Below are 13,455 nucleotides of genomic sequence, written 5' to 3'. Positions count from 1 at the left end.
CCAATTTTTTATAAATTTTGTTTTTGTTATAAAAGATCTTATTTTTTTTTCGTTATTTTATTACTTGGGATATGAGTAGATTTTCATTCAGATATTTTAACTAACAAGATACTCCTGTATTCTTCAGAGAAGGGTAAAGGTAAAAAATCATGGAGCTTTTTGTTTAGAAGTTTTAAATATAGTACTTATAGTTTGTGTGAATCAGAGCTTGTTTTTTCTTATTATTATGCATAGATTGACTTCGTCTCATTATACTTGTATATATTTGTATACTGTATGTATTCAACCTTGATAAATGTTCCTTGTGCAGTGATGAAAGAAAGAGAAAAAAACGTATTTAAGAAGTTATAGCAAAGTCCAATTTTGTCTCAACTTTTCAAAGAATATAGGGAAAGCTATTTTACTCACCCTGGTGTTGCCATCACACTTTGGTTTGAGTTTTGCATGCAAGTAAATATTTCCAAAACTACTGAAATGAATGGCTTGAATCTTTACATATTTCTTCACTGTGATTATCTTACATGATGGATACAGGCCATATAACTCTGAGCTACCTTGTTTTACAGAGTTATGCCACTTCTCTTACTGTCAAGCACTGAGAATAGTCGAGAACACTATGATCTGGACAGCTCTCGTCTTGTTAGCCATTTCAATGATTGGGCATATCATCAGCTGAATACTTTTTAATCATATACATGTATACTGTATATATCTTTATTTTCCCCCTAAGAAGTTCTATATCTCATTTTAGAGCTAGATTTATAATTTTTAGCTTGTCTGAATTTGTTATTCTATCAAGAGCTTAATATACTATGTATTGATCATTTGTGAATATATTTTGCCATTATTTTGTCATAGTCATTTCAACAGTTTATACAAGATGTAACAGTGCTTATTGTAAATCATCCATCCATCTATCCATCCATCCATCCAACCATCCATCCATCCAGGTTCATCTATTCCTTATTTTATCAAATTACTATTATGCTTTTTTCAATTTTAAAACAGTTGTTTACTTGTATATGTTTCTAATGAATTCAAACATTTTACTTTTCATACAGCTGTCATTTCATACATTCAATCTTTCATTAAGCTCAGTTACTTATAAATACAACTCTTTTTCTTTTTGTCTTATATTAAAAGTTGAAAGGATAAATTTCTGTATTCTAGACTTTACTTTCACAATGATAATTGAGCCGCGTCACAACAAAACCAACATAATGGTTTTGCGACCAGCATGGATCCAGACCAGCCTGCGCATCCGCGCAGTCTGATCAGGATCCATGCTGTTTGCTATCAGTTTCTTTACTTGTTATAGGGTCTGTAAGTGAACAGCATGGATCCTGATCAGACTGCGCGGATGCGCAGGCTGGTCTGGATCCATGCTGGTCGCAAAACCATTATGTTGGTTTTGTCGTGACACGGCTCAATTATGTACTATTGTCAGCAAGCTTTTAGAGAGCTTTTTAGATTATAGATTTAAATAGAGCCAGATTTTTGTTCGCTTTTCTTTTCAATTTTCATTAATGATCTGTGACTCAGTAATTTGATTTTTTAAACAATTAACTTTCATGCAATTGACATTTTAATAAAAATGTCTCTAGAAACTCTTGCTATTTTGCAAAATTTGGATATTGAAGGAGACTAGGTTTTAAGAGGAATTTGATGAAATTCATGATATTTGAAAACATGTCAGAATTAACTATTTTTATCAGTCTACCTTTTAACGGCTATTTTTTCCTTATCTCATAAGATTTTTTATTGATTACTAGCTTAAAGCAGTCTTATTTTTTCCTTGACAGTATTTTTGTTAGCATTTAAGAACATTTTCTTAATTTTCATTAAAAAAGAAGTAATGTTGCTTTATATAGTTTAATGTTTTGTATTTAACCCTTGCTTGGTTTTGATTTTTTCAAAGGTGTAATAACAGTGTCAGAGTTTGTAAACACAGTGATGTCAGTTCTAGAAGGTATTACCCAGCATCCCACACTGCTCATGGACCATGGTGTGGTTGTCATGGAGACAATCCTTCCAATAATGGCGGAGTTGGTTGTTAGTCAGAATGGTAAGGATAATTTTGTATAAAGTATACGATTAATAAACTTGCAATGAATTTCATTGGTTGTCAGTAAAAATGGTAAGGACAATTCTGTATAGAATATACCCATGATAAACTTTAAGAGAATTTCAGATTGAGCGGTACATTATAATCTTTGCAGAGTGACCCTCTGCAGAGAAGTTACCTCTTCACAACAGGAGCAACCCTCTGTTAGCAATTATAGTACCTCTTTAACAATAACTCAGCAGTATTGTTTCTTGTAAAAGTTAACATTTACAATAAGTTTAACTGTCCTAGAACAACACCTCTTAGCAGCAACTAAAAGCTTTGTCTCTAAAAGGGTGTTGCTTTGCAGAGGTTGTATATTTTTAATAGATTACTTACCAAGTGACTTAAACAGGTATTATAAGCAAAATTTAATGATCATGTGATATATACAGGAACATGAGCAATTCCCTGTGTATATACTTTCCTCAGATATTAACATTTAACTATCTGGCTAGTTATACAACAGTACCCAGTTGGCTTGGATGTTATAATTCTTGCAAGTCGGGGATTACTTGTAATATAAAGTTCTGTTGGCTGCTAGCTGTTGAACTCCACCTAAAATATGTTTGTAGGTCCTACCTGCCATTTTGGGTTTAATTCCAGAAAATAGAATGTATATTAAGCTTCAGGCTTCATCATAAAAATCTTGGACAGTCACCTGATTGCCGGGACAGTTTCAAATATTCCGGACAATTGGGCATGTATGTAAATAGATATGTTAAGATTAAAGTATTGTGAATGTTTATGACAGGTGAAAGCAGCAGATATGTTTTAATAAACTATTGTGAACTATTATTACAGGTGACACCCGTGCTCTATCACTAAGCTTGTTCTCTGAGATGGCGACAGTATTCCTGACACAGGATGCCGTGGCAACCAATGGCAAGGTGGACACAAAGAGATTACATATCATTATAGGAGAGAAGTTATTCCCACAGTATGTTTTCCTACATTTTACCTAGTTTATGCATGAAATATAAAGAGAAAGGAACATCACAGTAAAATTTCAAATATGACCAAGTTTTTTGGCCATATTGGCTTTCATTATTAACTGTATTGATTCACCTAGTTTGTCAAAAGTGCCACAATTTCATTGACTTTGAAGTATTGCAAAGTTTACCTTGTTCCTTTGGTTAGCTAATAGCTGTTCTACTAATATACCGTCTAGTGCAGGAAATATTGCATAGGAGGAACACTAAGATCTGTGCATATACATTATATAAATGCCACAATTTTCTTATGAATGTTTATGTTATAAGTTTGCAGTGTTATAATAACTTTTATTTCCATATGACCAACATAATAACTGTCATTTTAAGCTTGACTGACAAGTCTTTACATGCAATTTGGTATCTCCAATACTGCAGAAGGGATTGCGTTGATACCTCAATAATTCTACATTATTCAGGCTCCTATTTTACTATCAAGCACACAGAATAGTTGAGCACGCTGTCCTCCAATAGCTCTTGTATATTTATAAAACTACATGTACATTTATATTTCAGTTATGAACAGATATTGCTAGACCAGGACCCACTACCTTACTACGGTCTCAAGTTGTTACTTGCCTTACTAGAATCTAATTCTGCATTCATAAAACAATTTCAACAGCAAGGCCTTGTATCTGTGATATTTCAAGTTTTACTGGTAAGTTATGAAATATGAATGTATGTATGTTGTAAGAGATTTTTGATGTCCAGTACAAAACAAAATTTAATTATTCTTCACAATTGGTCAATTTCTTTTGGTAAATCTAAATAGCTCTGACAAAACAAATATCCTTCTAAATAAAGAAATAGGTTCAACTTGGTATTTAAATGGCATAAACACAGCATACAATATTATTGTCGGGTGTCCTTAGCTAGACCCTGTCATAAAATCAACACCATTTTTCTTTATGTCCCAATGTCATGTGAAGTGTTGTTAGGGGTTACTGTGAATTTGCTTAATTTCATGGGCAAAAAATTTGTGGTTTTGTAATAAAGAAATTGTTGCGTGTTTTTAATTCATGGATTGTCTATTTTTTTGTAAAAAGTAAAAAACAAGTAATGCAATGCAAAATAATCTTACAGTAGACAGAATGAAATTTCATTGTATCGTACATTTGTGGATTGACCTAGTTTTGGAAAAATTATTTTAAGTTAACCAACAGGTATAGGGCTGGTACCACTACACAGGTGTGCACTCTGGCCTGGCTCTATACTTATAGCAAAGACTAATCACTCAGCTCTAGCAGGGTATTAAAAGGGTATAAAATGACCTTAATTGCATTGGTGTACCATAAAACCAAGCAGACAAAAGGTTATATAAAAATCTCGACCTTATGACCTTGAACTATTTTATAGGATCACCAGAACAATCCAATGAGCAGCGCCATGCAGAGTATAGCTGGTATATTGAACTGTCTCGTCAGTCATAAAGAAACGAACATGAAGGAGTTATATGAACAAGGTATAAAATATTAAAGTGAATATGAACAAGGTATGAAATATTAAAGTGAATATGAACAAGGTATGAAATATTAAAGTGAATATGAACAAGGTATGAAATATTAAAGTGAATATGAACAAGGTATGAAATATTAAAGTGAATATGAACAAGGTATAAAATATTAAAGTGAATATGAACAAGGTATAAAATATTAAAGTGAATATGAACAAGGTATAAAATATTAAAGTGAATATGAACAAGGTATAAAATATTAAAGTGAATATGAACAAGGTATAAAATATTAAAGTGAATATGAACAAGGTATAAAATATTAAAGTTAATATGAACAAGGTATATAATATTAAAGTGAATATGAACAAGGTATAAAATATTAAAGTGAATATGAACAAGGTATGAAATATTAAAGTGAATATGAACAAGGTATGAAATATTAAAGTTAATAGGTATATAATTACAGGTCTATAGGATTTGTAACACTATTATTCAGTTTGTTACTGGCGCGCTATAGAAATATAGGGGTTTCTTTTAGCATTGATATTTTACATTACACCATCATGTTATGAAGATTTAGGGCTTTAGTGGCCAAGTGGTTAGAATTTCTGAATTTGAACTACATGCCCCTCATTCTTGTGGGTTCAAATCTTATCAGGGACTTTGGACTTTGGCTCCTTTTAATTGAGAAAGCTATAAATAAGCATATTGAAGGTTGGTGGTTTTATTCAGGAGCCACTCATGCCTGAAATAATGCTTGTAGCAAATCTTAAGGATTTCCTCCACCAGTTGTGCCAATTGCTGCAATTTAAATTTACACCATTAGGTATGGATATGGCTTTAAACAATAATAACAAAGAAGTAATTTGTCTTTCAGGTCTAATTGACTACTTTACTACGATATTTTTCGAGGTATCGGCAGCTTGTTTCGAAGGAGAAGACAACAGTGGTGTTGAAAGTAAAGTAGTTTTGTCCATGCTACAGACGTTACTCGAAACTCTTCATGGTCTGTTAAAATATGTGTCAGACTTTGTTCGTAAGGCTCTACAGGTCGGTCAGCAGGTTTGTCTAGTTTGGAGTGATCTCCCATTGCACTTTATAACTTTGAATTGTATAAAGCAGCTTTCATAGAACGATTGGTTTTTTGAGTAAAATATTTTATCATAACATGTTTGCTTAAAGTTTTTCATCTTCATGTGATAAAAATAGTATTTTTAACAATTTCGTGATAATAAGAAGCTTAGAAAATAATTCAGTTCTATAATTTTTTGTTTGTAAAATACCGGTAAGTGTCTGAAAACTAAGAAGTCTTTATTTTAAAAGATAATTGTCAGTGCAGTCATGTGTATTTTAACACAAAAGTGGGAGCTGTTTTATACTGTATAGATTGGCTAGAACATCTGTATAATTTTTCCTCTATACGATATCATACAACTTTATAATTGTATAGATTTTGAATTGATGTTGCACTTTTCCATGTATCAAACATCTGTGTAAGTATCCTAATCTTTCCCACATAAAACAAACTTTAAACCACCAGCCCCTTACACCTGTCTTACATATTTTATCTTTTCCTCATCTTTCCCAAATTAAAACAACCTTTAAACCATAAGCCCCTTTCACCTGTCTTACATATTTTATTTTTAGCTTCTTCCTCTATAATATGTCATAAAATTTGTTCCTAAAACAATAGCTTAGTAGCAGAAGTTTAACATCAAGAGATTGGGTTTGACCTGACTTATGGGCGAGTAAATACTGCACTTACTCAACCATAAGACAGGTGACATATAAGGCTAGGTCTAATTTTTGCACTTAAATAAGCAGTGTTTTGCTTTGACCAGCTTGGTTTTCTTCAAAATACTTTAATGATCCTATTAATAAGACAAAGAGTAAGCTATAATCTATGAAATTGAAGGAAAGATAACTATTTTGTTAGTAAATATGGTGAGTCCAACTTTTTCCTGCACTTCTGATTCACTTGTAGATGTGGAGAAGTTAGCAGTTTTTTGAAGAGATGGGATTTAGTTCTGTTAAAGATATCAGGAACAGTAGATTATTGCAACTATTATATGACTGCACTATACTGAATCTGTACTTTATTATTTCCCTTTCTTCACTTTATATGTTTACACTTTTAACACATTTGAATATAGACAATCTGCCTTTAAATTTTTACACTTTTAATACACTTGAATATAGTCTATCTGGCTAAATCATGCCTCTAGTGCACTATTATATAACTTTTTAAATCCTTTTTCATTTTCTTAGATTAGTGACATAAGTCCACTTGGGCCTCTTGTTTACCTCTTCCCCTAGTCATAGATCATGTTTTATGTGATTTTGCTGTTACTTTTATGAGATTTGTAATTTTCATTTTATGTTGCCAATAAGAAAAGTACTTGCAGTGTGTGTCTTATTTGTTGAAACTTTAGACTGTTTTGGCTAGTGGAATATCAAAAAGTACTGCCTCAATAAGAATTTTATTTGTCTGGGACTTTGAAAAAGAGCAGAATGAATAAGCAAAATTACATCATTTTTTAATTTACCTCATTTTTAATGATGAACTCTTTTTGCATTTTGCTTGTTATTACATTGAATGTTCAAAGACAAGAGATTAGGAAAGTAAAGTAATAGGCATTGGCTTCTACTTTGACCTTTACAAAGTCATGTGACTTAAAGGGTATAAAGCTGTATCTATTGAAATATTTTTATGAAATTTATCAACAGTAAAATTGTATTGGTGTAATAATCTTATGGTCAATTCTGGAAAGAGTTGTAAACATATAATGTCTCTGTTATTTAATACACATGAATATTGTACGGAAAAAGAGAAAAAGAATGTCCCAGGACAGAACATTTTATTTCTATTTAATGAAATGTTTAAACCGTTTAGCAATGGTTTCCTTCATACGCCATTGGGTTTTAAGGCAATATACTAACAAACAGATTTCTTTTATACTGGAATTTTGGATGTATTCTTCTTCAGAACTCAAACAATATTTTTGCTGCAGACACTTTAAATCCTGACAAATATTTAATACAAAGTGTATATATTGATATGTTACAGGCTAAGAAAGCAGGTGGAGAGGCTGCCAGCAAGGATACAGAAGATGCTGAGCATTTACTGTTACAGAACAAAGCTCTGACAGATCTAACAAGCTTACTTACACAACTGGTATACTTTAACATCTTTTTTACCATTGCTTACATGTTATTTTGTACTTTTTCCTCCCCTTAAAATAGTCATTATTGTCATTGTGATTTGTCTATGATGCTTTTGTAACTTTAACAGGGATTCCATTTTTAGCTCACCTGTCACAAAGTTACAGGGTGAGCTTTTGTGATCGCTTTTCGTCCGTCCGTCATCCCTCCGTCCATCCGTGCGTAAACTTTTGTTTTAAATGACATCTCCTCATAAACCACTGAGCCAATTTCATCCAAACTTCACAGGAATGTTCCTTTGGTGGTCACCTTTAAAAATTGTTCAAAGAATTTAATTCCATGCAGAACTCTGGTTGCCATGGCAACCAAAAGAAAAAACTTTAAATATCTTCTTTTAAAAAACCATAAGAGCTAGAGCTTAGATATTTGGCATGAAACATCTTCTAGTGAGTGTCTACCAAGTTTGTTCAAATAAAAGCCCTGGGGTCAAAATTGACCCCGCCCCTGGGGGTCATTGATTTTCCCTATATGCATATAGTTAAAACTTAAAAAATCTTCTTTTAAAGAACCGTAAGAGCTAGAGCTTAGATATTTGGCATGAAACATCTTCTAGTGAATGTCTACCAAGTTTGTTCAAATAAAAGCCCTGGGGTCAAAATTGGCCCCGACCCAGGGGGTCATTGATTTTCCCAATATGCATATAGTAAAAACTTAAAAAATCTTCTCTTAAAGAACCCAAAGAGCTAGAGCTAAGATATTAAGCATGAAACATCTTCTAGTGAGGGTCTACCAATTTTGTTCAAATTAAAGCCCTGGGGTCAAAATTGGCCCCGCCCTGGGGGTCATTGATTTTCCCTATATGCATATGGAAAAAAAAATTAAAAAAATTTTCTTTTAAAGAACCATAAGAGCTAGAGCTTAGATTATTGGCATGAAACATCTTCTAGTGAATGTCTACCAAGTTTGTTGAAATAAAAGCCCTGGGGTCAAAATTGACCCTGCCCCAGGGGGTCATAGATTTTCCCTATATGCATATAGTAAAAACTTAAAAAATCTTCTTTTAAAGAACCCAAAGAGCTAGAGCTAAGATATTTAGCATGAAACATCTTCTAATGAGTGTCTACCAAGTTTGTTCAAATAAAAGCTCTGGGGTCAAAATTGGCCCCGCCCCAGGGGGTCATTGATTTTCCCTGTATGCATATAGTAAAAACTTAAAAAATCTTCTTTTAAAGAACTCAAAGAGCTAGAGCTTAGATATTTAGCATGAAACATGTTCTAATGGGTGTCTACCAAGTATGTTCAAATAAAAGCCCTGGGGTCAAAACTGGCTCCGCCCGGGGGGGGGGGGGTCATTGATTTTCCTTATATGTGTATAGCAAAAACTTAAAAATCTTCTTTGGAAAAACCCAAATAGCTAGAGTTTAGATATTAAGCATGAAACATCTTTTAGTAAATATCTACAAAGTTTGTTCAAATAAACACCCGGGGGTCAAAACTGGCCCTGCCCCAGGGGTGACATTGTTTTTAACTATATGTGTAGAGTAAAAACTTTAAAAATCTTCTTTTAAAAAAGCCAATGAGCTAGAACTTAGATGTTTAGCATGAAACATCTTCTTATGGGTGTCTACCAAGTCTGTTCAAATAAACAAATAAAAGCCCTTGGGTAAAAATTGGCCCGGGGTAGGTGAGCGACCTCAGGGCCATCATGGCCCTCTTATTGTCTGAGGCAACAAATGTGCTAACTTAAACAACCAATTTGGCTAGTGATATTTTAATCTACTGGCTAAAAATACAACAGATTTTAACAGCTTTTTGAATGATGATATGTATCGCCAATCTGTTTATAATAAAAACCTTGACAGTAACTCTGCTAAATTTGTAAAATTGACATACCCTTATGATGGCATTAGCCTTGCAACTGAGTTTACTTATGCATTCAGTGCAGACAAAGATCAGCCACCACATCTGTGCAGTTAGATCATGGTCTACACTGTTCACTTTTCAGTAAATTTTCCCTCGAAAATGATGAATGGTTTTGTCCACATTAAAATATGGACAAGTGCATTTAAGATATTTAGTGTGGTAAAAGTTAGCTAACTATTGGTATGATGATTTTAACTAAAATTTATGTAACATTTGAAATGTTTTACAGTTAACACACGAGGATGGGGACATTCACGACCCAGCATGTAAATGTCTGTCATTGTTGGTACAGTTGTTTGGTGGGGAACACAAGGAGGCTATGAGTCCAGAAAATATGGTGAGAAGATTTTATCATAGCTCATGTTAATAATTATCATGTTCAAAATATTTTTCAAGTCAAAGTTGTATATATATTTATGTTTCTAAAGGTTAAAAAGGAACATTATTATAGTTTTTAGCTCACCTGTCACAAAGTGACAGGGTGAGCTTTTGTGATCGCTTTTGTCCGGCGTCCGTCCATAAACTTTTACTTTAAATGACATCTTCTCATAAACCACTAAGCCAATTTCATCCAAACTTTACAGGAATGTTCCTTTGGTGGTCACCTTTAAAAATTGTTCAAAGAATGCAATTCCATGCAGAACTCTGGTTGCCATGGCAACCGAAAGAAAAAACTTTAAATATCTTCTTTTAAAAAACCCAAAGAGCTAGAGCTTAGATTTTTGGCATGAAACATCTTCTAGTGAGTGTCTACCAAGTTTGTTCAAATAAAAGCCCTGGGGTCAAAATTGGCCCCGCCCCAGGGGGTCATTGATTTTCCCTATATGCATATAGTAAAACCTTAAAAAATCTTCTTTTAAAGAACCCAAAGAGCTAGAGCTAAGATATTTAGCATGAAACATCTTCTAATGAGTGTCTACCAAGTTTGTTCAAATAAAAGCCCTGGGGTCAAAATTGGCCCCGCCCCGTTGGTCATTGATTTTTCTTATATGTGTAAAGCAAAAACTTAAAAAAATCTTCTTTGAAAAAACCCAAATAGCTAGAGTTTAGATATTAAGCATGAAACATCTTCTAGTGAGCGTCTACAAAGTTTGTTCAAATAAAAGCCCTGGGGTCACAATTGGCCCCGCCCCAGGGTTCATTTATTTTTTTTATATGTGTATAGCAAAAACTTAAAAATCTTCTTTGAAAAAATCCAAATAGCTAGAGTTTAGATATTAAGCATGACACATCTTCTAGTAAGTGTCTACAAAATTTGTTCAAATAAAAGCCCTTGGGTCAAAACTGGCCCCGCCCCAGGGGTGTCATTGTTTTTAACTAAATGTGTATAATAAAAACTTTAAAAATCGTCTTTTAAAAAACCCAATGAGCTAGAGCTTAGATGTTAAGCACGAAACATCTTCTTATGGGTGTCTACCAAGTGTGTTCAAATAAAAGCCCTTGGGTAAAAATTGGCCCTGCCAGGGGGGGGGGATGGGGGGGGCAGAGGTCATTGTTTTTCATTATATGTGTGTAGTAAAAACTTAACATCATGAAACATCTTCTAATGGGTGTCTTCTAAGTTTGTTCAAATAAAAGCCCTGGGGTTTAAACTGGCCCTGCTCCAGGGGCCTTTATACAGGTGAGCGACCTCAGGGCCATCATGGCCCTCTTGCTTACTATTTTAGTTCTAAATCAGGCACTATGGCTAATTCTATAAGTCATCTTATAAAATCATTTAAAACTGCAAGGTGACTTGACTATCTATGCTGAAACTATAGTCAAGTGTTTCATTTCTTGGTTTATATGCCAATTTTAACACATTTTTGGTCATACTGCAGTGGTCAGTCCTTCAAATTGACTTTCCTGGATAACTAACCAGTATTTATAAAGCAATTTCTCAACAAGTGATCGACAACAGATTCGGCATGATTTCTAAAAATAGCCGTGAGAGACAAATGACCATTAGACACAATGTTCAAGTTCAATTTTCACAAAGAAATTTTGCTTTGCCTGAGAATCGAACCAGAGATACCTGAATAACAAATCCAATGCTCTCCCTATTAATTATCAAGTGAACTGGAATTGTACTTTAGATCGGTTAAAGAAAAAGTTACAAACTCTCAAATGACTTCGTACACATAAAATGTTTGCTATACTTTACTATTTTTCAATGTTTAATTACAGGATTACTACAGCAAAGCTCTAAAGAAAGCTGATGCCAAGAAACAGAAAGTTTTGTTAAGGATAATTAAAAGACTTGTATGTTTTCTTAATTATATTGTAGTTTTTACTTCATAGTAATTTATACTTATATTAACTGATTAACTGCAATGGAGATGACTGTCAATGCTTCAATGCATCATTTTGTCCATCTGCAATTTCGTTTAAATTAATTGCTTTTATGAAGAGAACCACCCTAATTTTGTACCCTGTCATAAAGATTGTCTAGTCTTGTATTTTTTCATCACAAGTTTACCCCTGTAATGCGGCTGGAAAATCAGATGATTTTTACAGTTTAATTGTGAGCATGTTTTGCTATGTTGTTCTGATAGTCTCTCTGTACAACTACAGCAATTATTTACCTCTGCCACCAGTATGAAGCCTGGGCAGAAATCATATCTGTGCAGTCCAAAAGGATACTTTAAAACTTTTATTTTGCAATATTTCACTTTTTACACACTTAGTATACATTAAAATTCAAATTAAGATTACTTTTTCAGGTGAGTACGGACAAGTCTCATAGGGAATCGATGAAGAGTAACGGAGAAGGTCTCGCCAACACAATAACAAGCCTAGTAAAAACAGCAAGGTTAGTTTACTCTGTGTTAATTCCTTAAAAAAACACAGATACTAAAGCAAAAGATTTTGTGGTAAAATCTTTCTCACTAAATTGAAAAGAGGCCTTGGCCATTTGATTTTGGGAAAAATTATCACTCTTATTGCAACTTTGGGAAGTAAAAAAAGCTGGTGTTAAGTTTCGATTTTTGGGAAAACTGCATGATTTTGAAGATAATTGTGATTGGGAAGAGGCCTTTTATAGGCCTCTGTTTTATAAGGTGAAAAATCGCTGAAAATAACTCTAAATGCTAGTAACATCAATACCAATATAGGCAGGGCCTACATTACTAATAGCTAAGAGAATTTGGTAATTGAATCATAAATTTTAATCTTTTCAAACTAAAAAAAATATTTTTTTTTCTTTTTTTTTTTAAATACAAAGTTTTACCATTGAAAATATGTAAACATATTTTTTGTTTTCAGTTCCCATGCAGATGTTTCATTATCATCGCTCGCAGCAGAAATTCTCAAAATGACCGGACATCTTAAATGATCTTCTTGCCAGCAATTCTATGGAAAAATCTCATTGAAGTAAACTGCATGGAAATGATCTCATTGTGTAAAAGACTGAGTCCTTCCTTATCATTGGTCAATTTCAAAATGTAAATTCGAATTCAGCCAATGACAAGGCGTATTACAAAAAGTTAATCAAGATCCTCAAAATGAAAGACAATTGAAATAGGGACGATTGTTGCCAGGGGCTTGGTATTTGATAAAATATTCTGCTGTTCATGTCAAAAGTATGCTATATAGTTGGTAAATAGTTAAAGTATTCTTAGTTCTTTTTCAGATAAGCTTCAATGCCAATATTCTATGTATGTCTGTTTTATATATGTATGATGTATCTGTGATGAAAGTAAAATTAAGAAAAGATTAAACTTCTTTCTGATAATGATATCTTCCCCTTGTTAAATCATAATTTCTATCTTTATTTCATTTATTACTCTGAGGTGACTTTGCAATCTGTTTGGTTTTTCACATCTGTAAAGTCAAGTCTTTCT

At 33.1% G+C, this 13,455-nt stretch overlaps 1 protein-coding gene across 1 annotated transcript in view; it reads left to right on the top strand.

The window, feature by feature from the left end:
- The window catches only part of LOC132747024 (serine/threonine-protein kinase ULK4-like), a 34,691-nt gene extending 21,457 nt beyond the window's left edge, over nucleotides 1–13,234 (top strand). Inside the window, exons 21-31 of the mRNA XM_060736328.1 lie at nucleotides 128–139; nucleotides 1,919–2,065; nucleotides 2,909–3,044; nucleotides 3,613–3,754; nucleotides 4,453–4,558; nucleotides 5,427–5,599; nucleotides 7,617–7,724; nucleotides 9,864–9,971; nucleotides 11,801–11,875; nucleotides 12,337–12,425; nucleotides 12,878–13,234. Coding sequence (XP_060592311.1) covers nucleotides 128–139; nucleotides 1,919–2,065; nucleotides 2,909–3,044; nucleotides 3,613–3,754; nucleotides 4,453–4,558; nucleotides 5,427–5,599; nucleotides 7,617–7,724; nucleotides 9,864–9,971; nucleotides 11,801–11,875; nucleotides 12,337–12,425; nucleotides 12,878–12,947 — 1,166 coding nt within the window. The 3' untranslated portion in view covers nucleotides 12,948–13,234. The remainder of the gene's footprint in view (nucleotides 1–127; nucleotides 140–1,918; nucleotides 2,066–2,908; nucleotides 3,045–3,612; nucleotides 3,755–4,452; nucleotides 4,559–5,426; nucleotides 5,600–7,616; nucleotides 7,725–9,863; nucleotides 9,972–11,800; nucleotides 11,876–12,336; nucleotides 12,426–12,877) is intronic.
- Nucleotides 13,235–13,455: the final 221 nt, after the last annotated feature.

The sequence above is a fragment of the Ruditapes philippinarum genome, unplaced genomic scaffold, assembly GCF_026571515.1.
Source record: "Ruditapes philippinarum isolate M1 unplaced genomic scaffold, ASM2657151v2 ctg914_1_1_1_1, whole genome shotgun sequence".
In the NCBI taxonomy this organism is placed as follows: domain Eukaryota; kingdom Metazoa; phylum Mollusca; class Bivalvia; order Venerida; family Veneridae; genus Ruditapes; species Ruditapes philippinarum.
This window is presented reverse-complemented; position numbering and strand designations above follow the sequence as displayed.